The 11100-nt window shown below is 41.5% G+C and overlaps 1 protein-coding gene across 1 annotated transcript in view; it reads left to right on the forward strand.

The window, feature by feature from the left end:
- Positions 1–1354: 1354 nt before the first annotated feature.
- The window catches only part of T265_03726 (hypothetical protein), a gene marked incomplete at both ends in the record, with an annotated part of 18952 nt that continues 9206 nt past the window's right edge, over positions 1355–11100 (forward strand). The window contains 2 exons of the mRNA XM_009168273.1: positions 1355–1525; positions 6522–6771. Coding sequence (XP_009166537.1) covers positions 1355–1525; positions 6522–6771 — 421 coding nt within the window. The remainder of the gene's footprint in view (positions 1526–6521; positions 6772–11100) is intronic.

Below are 11100 nucleotides of genomic sequence, written 5' to 3' on the forward strand. Positions count from 1 at the left end.
TCGACGAAAACGCTCAGCAGCAGCTTCGTCAAACTGTCGTCCTAGCGATCACACGCAACAAACCAGACAACGTGCTTTCCGGCGAAGAAAAAGAAACAATGACCTAGTTGAAGAAGGATGAAAACATCGCGGTTCTACCGGCAGACAAGGGACGTCTAACGGTGATTATGGACAAACCGGACGATATCAGTAAAGCAAAGACACTACTTAACAACACAACTACGTACCGCCACTTAGAACGCTACCAAAGCAAGCAGCTTGCAAGAAAATTCAGTAAGAACTTGAAGCAACTCCATGATCTCCAAAAAAATACGAAGGAAGAATATTGGAGAATGAGACCTCGTGATTCGGCCACTCCCCGTTTTTACGGCTTCCCAAAGGAACACAAGGAATCAATGCCTCTCCGACCAATTGTACCACTTCCGGGAACAGAGGCCTACAATCTTCCGGAAGAATTATGGATAACTACAACTTTAGCATGCAGATGAAGCTGACCTGTATGATAGCAGTTATCCTGTGTACTGAGAATGATGTGTCAGATTTTCTGTCTTAGTGATCGAAAGCTGTGTGCTCAGGTATTAGAGTCCACGATATATTATCTAGAAAATAGGTGATTACTTGTTCGTTGTGACGCACCCAATGATGTCTTGACTATACAGGATAATGCCATCAATAATGCAAGATATGAAACTCCTAAACACCATCTGTGTTACCGCAGAGATCAAGTATTTCGCTAAAAATGAACTTCTCATTAAAGGGGACTAACTGATTTGATTACTATATTTTTAGTGCGCAATATCTTGCTACAGAACATGTGGGTTACTTGCAGAATTCACGCAGCGTCAGTGACGAATTAGCAAAATTTATTCACATGTCGTGTCAATGAAAAATGATTTGGAAGTATGTACTTGCACACTTGAAATGAACATATTTCGAAGTTGTGCGATACTTCAAGCACCATTTTGATATCGCATGTGTAAACTTCACAACGAAAGGGTAGTTGACCGGTACTCGATTCCGTCACAATACTAAACCACTGACAGTCTCAGAAGTAGCGGTTAATACCAAAAGCGGTATTTTCAAAAACTTCAGTTTGCATTCGCCATAACGAGTTCATCCAATATCTTTTCGTGCACATGAGATGCTGGAGTCCGGTATTTCATTGGGTCGCTGCGTTTTTTGTATCGTGTGGCCATTCAGAAGTCCTTGGACAAGTTGGCTGCCAGACAGATTACTGCATATGGGGTGGATGGCCCAAGATGCTAGAATGTCCTATCAGTGAGATATTTGGAATAAGATTGGCAAAAATCACCTTTGTATGAGCTCTAAGTTGGTGACTGAGCTCTCTGAAGAAATGAAACACCCTTGGTCAATGCAGACTTTGATTGGTGATTTCACGACATTTTTGCCCCGTTTTGATATGCCGTGTGCGAAATCCACAAAATATAACCGACGTCTCAATGTGGCAGGCGCAAAATCGATCCCTGTTCCTCCCAAGAGGTTATATTGTTTGGTGTCAGAGGGGGTAAGAAGTCGTTACCAAGCAAATCAATGCATCTTTATCGGTCGAATGTCATCTGTAAATCAGTCATTTCGGTTGCTCACCTCGGACATCTCTATGACAAACCCAAATTAGATTGTTGCTTGATAGGGTTTTGTGGGCTAGCGTATTTGTTCTGAGGAATTGCTCTGTGCATTTTACTGGAAAATTTAATCGTGTTGATGACGCCTGAAAACTCTAAAACAATTAACTGTAAGCATTTCGCTGATCACGATGTAAACAATCATAATTGAACGCCCAAATCACGATCAACGAATTATACATACTTCAGTATACCCAGTGGACAATGATAACACTGGTCGACCAGGAGATGCCACCCAACAAGCTGTTCAAACATAACCGTGTCTACGTCGGTTATGAGTTTTCGGTTTGTTACCGTACGTTTGGTATTACAATGCAGTTTTTTCATGTATTCAGGGTTCAAAACACCTGGACCTTATCGTTGTTCTATTGATCACACGAAAACAGGGACTTTTACACCAAATAAGCGCAATTCGTCTGTCAAATGAATTCGATGCCTAACTCCCATTGCAAAACGTAGAGTGAACATAACATCATTACGCAATACACCCGTGCACGAATCTCTGTAGAACAAGAATCTTCGTTAAACAATTTGAACGTTGTTCGACTGCTCAAATGTGGACAATTCTCTCTCGATTCGCACCTCATTTACCGCACCTTATGGGAAGATAAAGATCCACAGTTTCACGATTATTCATTGCTGTACGATCAATGCCTCACTATCCAATGTTGCACTCACATTCTTTCGGAGAAATTGTTTGCTTAATAATTATTCGCGTAGCTCTTGGGATAGAGAAATTAGGATCTCGAGACCTATAGATGGTTAAAGAGATTTTAACCCCGAGAGTTGCTGTGAAAACACACCGATATGTGGTTTACAGAGTCGCGAATTTTTAACCTATGTGAAAACAACAGAAGATTTTTGAATACTACCAGCAGGTTGCTGGATTTATAGGCTCCAGGTTTGTTTCAGGGAATTCCCCGTAATGTAATTATCAGCAGATCACTTGGATGTGCCAAAATCAGAACAGCGCCGTCCTGTGTATTTTATGACGTCGGTCTGATTATATCCCATCTTATTTTTCTTCGCCATTGCGGTATATCCATGGAGCAATTCTACAAGATCTTTCTTTGAATTGCACCCACATAACCGATTAAACCAAGAACCGAAAATTGTCCAAAACACCTGTTGTGTTGTCGAGAGTGTTGATGATCAGCCATTTTTCGCTAGCTTGCTTGCTTTTGCGCTATATTTCTTGTTATTCCTGACGCCACTTCCGGGAACAGAGGCCTACAATCTTCCGGAAGAATTATGGATAACTACAACTTTAGCATGCAGATGAAGCTGACCTGTATGATAGCAGTTATCCTGTGTACTGAGAATGATGTGTCAGATTTTCTGTCTTAGTGATCGAAAGCTGTGTGCTCAGGTATTAGAGTCCACGATATATTATCTAGAAAATAGGTGATTACTTGTTCGTTGTGACGCACCCAATGATGTCTTGACTATACAGGATAATGCCATCAATAATGCAAGATATGAAACTCCTAAACACCATCTGTGTTACCGCAGAGATCAAGTATTTCGCTAAAAATGAACTTCTCATTAAAGGGGACTAACTGATTTGATTACTATATTTTTAGTGCGCAATATCTTGCTACAGAACATGTGGGTTACTTGCAGAATTCACGCAGCGTCAGTGACGAATTAGCAAAATTTATTCACATGTCGTGTCAATGAAAAATGATTTGGAAGTATGTACTTGCACACTTGAAATGAACATATTTCGAAGTTGTGCGATACTTCAAGCACCATTTTGATATCGCATGTGTAAACTTCACAACGAAAGGGTAGTTGACCGGTACTCGATTCCGTCACAATACTAAACCACTGACAGTCTCAGAAGTAGCGGTTAATACCAAAAGCGGTATTTTCAAAAACTTCAGTTTGCATTCGCCATAACGAGTTCATCCAATATCTTTTCGTGCACATGAGATGCTGGAGTCCGGTATTTCATTGGGTCGCTGCGTTTTTTGTATCGTGTGGCCATTCAGAAGTCCTTGGACAAGTTGGCTGCCAGACAGATTACTGCATATGGGGTGGATGGCCCAAGATGCTAGAATGTCCTATCAGTGAGATATTTGGAATAAGATTGGCAAAAATCACCTTTGTATGAGCTCTAAGTTGGTGACTGAGCTCTCTGAAGAAATGAAACACCCTTGGTCAATGCAGACTTTGATTGGTGATTTCACGACATTTTTGCCCCGTTTTGATATGCCGTGTGCGAAATCCACAAAATATAATCGACGTCTCAATGTGGCAGGCGCAAAATCGATCCCTGTTCCTCCCAAGAGGTTATATTGTTTGGTGTCAGAGGGGGTAAGAAGTCGTTACCAAGCAAATCAATGCATCTTTATCGGTCGAATGTCATCTGTAAATCAGTCATTTCGGTTGCTCACCTCGGACATCTCTATGACAAACCCAAATTAGATTGTTGCTTGATAGGGTTTTGTGGGCTAGCGTATTTGTTCTGAGGAATTGCTCTGTGCATTTTACTGGAAAATTTAATCGTGTTGATGACGCCTGAAAACTCTAAAACAATTAACTGTAAGCATTTCGCTGATCACGATGTAAACAATCATAATTGAACGCCCAAATCACGATCAACGAATTATACATACTTCAGTATACCCAGTGGACAATGATAACACTGGTCGACCAGGAGATGCCACCCAACAAGCTGTTCAAACATAACCGTGTCTACGTCGGTTATGAGTTTTCGGTTTGTTACCGTACGTTTGGTATTACAATGCAGTTTTTTCATGTATTCAGGGTTCAAAACACCTGGACCTTATCGTTGTTCTATTGATCACACGAAAACAGGGACTTTTACACCAAATAAGCGCAATTCGTCTGTCAAATGAATTCGATGCCTAACTCCCATTGCAAAACGTAGAGTGAACATAACATCATTACGCAATACACCCGTGCACGAATCTCTGTAGAACAAGAATCTTCGTTAAACAATTTGAACGTTGTTCGACTGCTCAAATGTGGACAATTCTCTCTCGATTCGCACCTCATTTACCGCACCTTATGGGAAGATAAAGATCCACAGTTTCACGATTATTCATTGCTGTACGATCAATGCCTCACTATCCAATGTTGCACTCACATTCTTTCGGAGAAATTGTTTGCTTAATAATTATTCGCGTAGCTCTTGGGATAGAGAAATTAGGATCTCGAGACCTATAGATGGTTAAAGAGATTTTAACCCCGAGAGTTGCTGTGAAAACACACCGATATGTGGTTTACAGAGTCGCGAATTTTTAACCTATGTGAAAAGCCTAACTCCATTGCAAAACGTAGAGTGAACATAACATCATTACGCAATACACCCGTGCACGAATCTCTGTAGAACAAGAATCTTCGTTAAACAATTTGAACGTTGTTCGACTGCTCAAATGTGGACAATTCTCTCTCGATTCGCACCTCATTTACCGCACCTTATGGGAAGATAAAGATCCACAGTTTCACGATTATTCATTGCTGTACGATCAATGCCTCACTATCCAATGTTGCACTCACATTCTTTCGGAGAAATTGTTTGCTTAATAATTATTCGCGTAGCTCTTGGGATAGAGAAATTAGGATCTCGAGACCTATAGATGGTTAAAGAGATTTTAACCCCGAGAGTTGCTGTGAAAACACACCGATATGTGGTTTACAGAGTCGCGAATTTTTAACCTATGTGAAAACAACAGAAGATTTTTGAATACTACCAGCAGGTTGCTGGATTTATAGGCTCCAGGTTTGTTTCAGGGAATTCCCCGTAATGTAATTATCAGCAGATCACTTGGATGTGCCAAAATCAGAACAGCGCCGTCCTGTGTATTTTATGACGTCGGTCTGATTATATCCCATCTTATTTTTCTTCGCCATTGCGGTATATCCATGGAGCAATTCTACAAGATCTTTCTTTGAATTGCACCCACATAACCGATTAAACCAAGAACCGAAAATTGTCCAAAACACCTGTTGTGTTGTCGAGAGTGTTGATGATCAGCCATTTTTCGCTAGCTTGCTTGCTTTTGCGCTATATTTCTTGTTATTCCTGACGTTTTCATGATTTTAGTTCCGAAAATGCATTGTCTTTACCGTAGTTTGTCTTGGTATAAATCGACCGGGTATCTTAGGCTTGTTTTAAGGTAGTGTTAAATATTGCGAATACCAAATTGCATTCCTGTAGTGCAACTTAGCGCTCGAGCAAATGCTGGTATCTCTGTGCGGTATCTTTGTGGTATCTTTGTGCGCCATGAAGTCCGCTTCCGCGTAGCATAAATAAATAGAAGTAAGATCGATTTCAATGATTCCTGACGAACATACACATTGAAAAGTAACGCATAAATGACGGCGTAATAATATTTATTGATGTATTTTCAAAGTGTTTGAAGCAAAAGTGGAGAAGAAACATACCGGCTGGCAAGTCTCATGTATCTTTCGTGGATTCTCGTCGACACTGCTTTGTATGCCTCGTCAAAATGGATGGAGTCTTAAATTCACTTTTGCAAACTTCACAAGCATATGGTCTGTCTCCCGTGTGGACGCCAGCATGTGCCTTCAACGCAGCTTGCGTTCGCAATATTTTACCGCAATAATGACATAAATAGATTTGCCTTGAGTCTTTTGGGTTGCCCGGGCGTTCACTGCCTGCCAGTCTGTCGTAGTGTTTTTCTATCATGTGACTCTCTTGACTTCGGAGTGACTTGAAGTTTGATTCACAGAAATCACAATTGTATGGCTTCAATTCCGAATGAGTTTCCATGTGCCGACAAAGCCAGCTGAAGTATGGGAACACCTTTGGGCATGTTGGACACTGGTGTAGCATTTTATTTGGTTCACACTTCTGCGTTTGTCCAATGTGTTCATGCTTCCAAGTCTCCGAAGGATGTGTGGAGGCGCCGTAGGTGGGAGTCATGGCTGAGTGCCGCAGCGCTTCGTATTGGTCGGCATCTGAAATTAAAGGAAACCATCAATCCGTGTGGATATCGCGGAGAAACATTCGAGCCGGCGTGCTGCATATACGTGTGTGTTCGTCCGGGATTTGTTTCACTCGCAAAACCAGACCTAAAACGCAATGGAATAATCAAACAATCTGCCGCAAGAAGTATCTGTCTGTCTGTATCTGGTGAGTTGTTGTCTTCAAAAAATACCTACTTTCTTCATCTATGAACTCGTAACTGTGCGACAAATTTGTCATTTGTCACATTCAGTATTGGAATGAGTAAATGATTCATGTATGCTGCATCGTATTGGAAGCTTGTTACAGAGTCCAGACCAGTGTTCATCCCAGTGGTTCCAATTTTGACGAATTTATTCAGACATCTCGAAAGGTATCAGTCCGGTTCGTCTGTTCTTTCTCACATGCTCATCCGCACTGTTCCTGATTCAAGCTGCTGTTTAGTTGGCCCAATGGAAACCTTCTTTCATATGCCCACCAAAATAGCTCACTTAGATTATTTGTTGCCTTCTTTTCATGAAGTGCGGCCACATTTCCGAGCGCAATTTCGTAGTACAGTGAACGAACAAAACAATTTACATTTCAAAAGATCACTTGATATTTTGAATCCGATTGATATGTAATCCATGTGTTTTATAGTCTCAATAAACGCACCCTCATAGCATGGACGATATTCAGTCAGCTTTGCTGCAATGAGAGTGCATGAGTATATGTTGAGATCACATGGTTTTAGTAGTTTACAAACCAGTGAAATAACCCACAGCTGCACGTTCCTTTAGCAGGCGCTTTGAAGTATGTTCAACAGCCTTTAGTGGTGCATACAGCTGAGAGTTATCTGATGTGTTTTCAAAAAATACTGCGAGACATGCCCTGGAGGCACTGTTGATAGCTTCCAAATCAGAACGATCGGAACAGCGTGTCGACCAGCAACTTCGTCAACGCCAGTTGCACGCGACAATGCGTCCATCTATTTCGGGCGATGGGTAATCGCTAGCCGTCAGGCAACCATCTGGCTAAATGGTTAGTATTGGTTTTCAAAACTAGCATCGAAAATCTCGGTTGATATTTTCTGTGGATCGTACTAGACTTTCCAAGGTTTTATGAGCAGATAAAATAAAGCAGCACAAATGAACCTTGTCTAATGAGCACAGAAAATTCCGTCAAACGTGACAGACCTCGATATCGTATTTTCAAATCCATTGGTTTCTAACGCAATGGTATCTGGAAGACTTTATTTGTACTAAACGTCCAGAAACTCTGAAGAAACCTGAGAATGTTTGCGATCGCTTTTAAAGAGGAATAAGGTGTATCAGTCACTACATGATCGCCGGCAACCACGTCAGTAATTTAACAGTATAGACAACGTTGTCCGCGCTACTACTCTCTGGAAAATCACGATTATGCATTCCGGTACAAAACGCTGTTCCCTCAAGACGGTAAATCGCTACATGGATACGGTGGTAGGTAGGGCGATAATATATATTGCCAAGTCTCTCAGTGTATGTGATTTATGCAAGACACCATTCAAGACGTCTATCACAAATATGCAAAAATCCATGCTGCTCCAGTCTGCACTCTGGGCATTTGCAGCACAGCGCTATTCCTCAAAGACTCCTGAGTACCTGACAGTGATTTGAGTCCCCACATAGGCCTTCTAATATCTAGCTGCCTGCAAACTTATGAGGGTTGAGTTGACATGTTGGGGCTTTGGCAAGACGCCGTTTTTGATGGCGTTCCTCTAAAAATCGTGCGTTGGGGTTCAAGGAAGACTCCGCCATATGTGTGGAAGGATTTCCCTCCCAATATCATCCCAGTATGCGCCGTGCTGCAATGATACTGGCCTCCAAATCATCCGGGATTACCAGATCGTCGAATGAAAAGGTGAGCTCTGCAGTCACCAGTGAAAATATCTTCAAATTTAACCATCCGCTTGATTGATAGCTACAGATAATACGAGATGGACTACATATAGTGAAAACTACTTTGGCATTTGTTTGACCGGTTGGATAACCACTAACGAAATATACAAAATTGTGGACTTACCAATGGGTGCGTACAAATCGGCGAGATTGCTCAACGCTCTCACTGAAGAGAAAGTTGGGTATGAAACATATGTACATAATCACGAGAGCATGGGTACTTTGTTTGGTTTATTATCATCATGAATATTATCGTATGGTTTGTATTCTGAATGGCACAGTGGGGCAATAAAACGTGAACGAGTGGAATATGATCAATAACTCACACTTTTTTCCGATAACCATATGGCTAGTGATGACCTCCGTTAATAAGAAGATTATACACAGCATTCGCATCATATTCAAACGTTACAGCTTCAGTACGTGTTTGCCAGGTTTAAATATAGCCATCGCACACAACAGGACTACAATTCTGCCCAATCAGTTTAATTCAGGCCACCCTCCAATCATATATCGGAAGTTTTGAACGGGTGGTCAGTATTTCCGCGTTTATCTAGCATATTAAAAACGAATGCTTGTTCTCAGATGGTCGAGACTTTTTCCTGGTGTAAAAATTTGTTCTGGGTAGAATCAACCCTACAATGATTTATCTATTTACTATTTACAATCATCTTATCATTTACTTTTGAATAGCATGGTCACAAACATAAAAAAGTGAGTGCAAGCGACGAATGCGAAGGAGTAACAGGAGAATATGAGAGAAAAGAGAGAAACGTCTCATTCGAGATCATGCCAAGGGCAGTGTCAGTCTGATGAGGTGAATCCCAATGTAAAGATTTTGGTATGGGAACATGCGTCTAAAGACGAACAACCAAAGAGAGGACAAACAATGGTGAATTCCCTTCAAGGCACAGTGTGCGCTAGCACAGTCAAGACTGGCACATCAGGCACAAACTGACCGTCATACTGGGTCTGGGGTGAGAATAAATGGCAAAGATGTACCTTCAACGTCATGTGCCACGCATTCGTCCATTTCTTTTACCAAAAATTTTGGCATTCGTGCTACTATCAAGTCAGCGTTTGCCAGGGAATTGCTTCCTCAGAATTTTATTTTCTCAACGATCCCATGATGCCGGTAAGGATAAAAACAAGGACTTTCATTAATTCATGCCAGATCGGGGCTGAGGTGTTATTATGCCATATGGATTGACATTTGTAATGTGCATTTAAATGACTTGAATTCTGCAGCAGACTGACCAGAGACGAACATCGTCATCTTACACCTACCTCATTCAAAACGGTAGACACGGGTATTTCCGGTACCCAAGATGCCCTATACCTTTTGTCCTACCTTCGTAGACACTCTGGACTTAAACCCAGTGGCAAATGTAATGCCAGTTGATCCTTAGCTCAAAAAAATAACGTTGCACCCGTGGCTGCCTGGCAAAATGAACGGATTCATGTTGAAAAATGAGCCCACCCTCACGTTAATGGTGGGTTAAAGGGACCCCCCTGAGTGGAGTTTCCTTATCCCATGAAACTATTCTTACTCTCATATCGAAGCTTGTGAAATGTTCAAAGGGATTGTCTCAATCACTGTGATTCAATCTGGACCAAAAAATGTAAACTACAGCTAAAAGCCTTATATCCACTGGACTGTATCGATATTTGGCGTACCCTTATGAACAAGCAAGGTAGCATGGTCGGGGGCAACAGACAGCTCAGAAACACGTGGTTTGCTTCATCGAAACGTTATTCAACGTGGATCATTATTGCAGGAGTCCCGGACTCTTCGGTTTTGGGTATCCACGTGAGTCAATTTTGGATACCAACCGTAATAACGCTGACACCATGATGACACTATTTAACTCTACCTGCAATTTTAACGTTTCTGATTTTCTTTGAAAGCATGATGTGGGGAAGCGATTTATTTTACGATCATCTAGAATTATCACACGCCATGTCTTGTTATGGTTCGCATTTGTCCGTCTTTTCGGTTGAGGCTCACTTCTTGCAAGTAACTAAATTTTTTTCATGCAGCCAATGCTGACCTGTGAGATAGCACTCATCCTGTGTATCAAGAATGATGTGCTAAACTTTCTGTCTCCCTGATCGAAAGTTTCAGGTCCAAATATGAGGGCCCACTATCGATTATCCAGTAGAAGTGCGATTACTTAGTCGTGTTTACCCATCCATTGAGGCTTTGATTATGAAGTATAGTCCCATCCCATCAATGAGATATAAAACTCAAAACACCATCTGTGTTGCCGCAGACACCAAATCGTTCGCGAAGGTTAAGCGTATCATAAAATTAGGGTAATTGATTTCATTACTATGTTTTTACTGCGGATTATCTTACTGCAGAACATGACGGTTGGTAAGCGACACGTGCCGATTTCAAGCAGCGTCTTCGACGACACTGTGTCACATGCCATTTCAATGTGTAGGGATTCGTAAGTATGTACATGCACATTTGACAAAAACATAGTCTCTCCAACGTACGGATGAGGACGCAAACACAAACGTTTTCAACAGCGTTGGCACACATGATATTTTCGTTTAAAACCCTGCATGCACA

Source organism: Opisthorchis viverrini (assembly GCF_000715545.1).
Source record: "Opisthorchis viverrini unplaced genomic scaffold opera_v5_54, whole genome shotgun sequence".
NCBI classification, from domain to species: Eukaryota; Metazoa; Platyhelminthes; class Trematoda; order Opisthorchiida; family Opisthorchiidae; genus Opisthorchis; species Opisthorchis viverrini.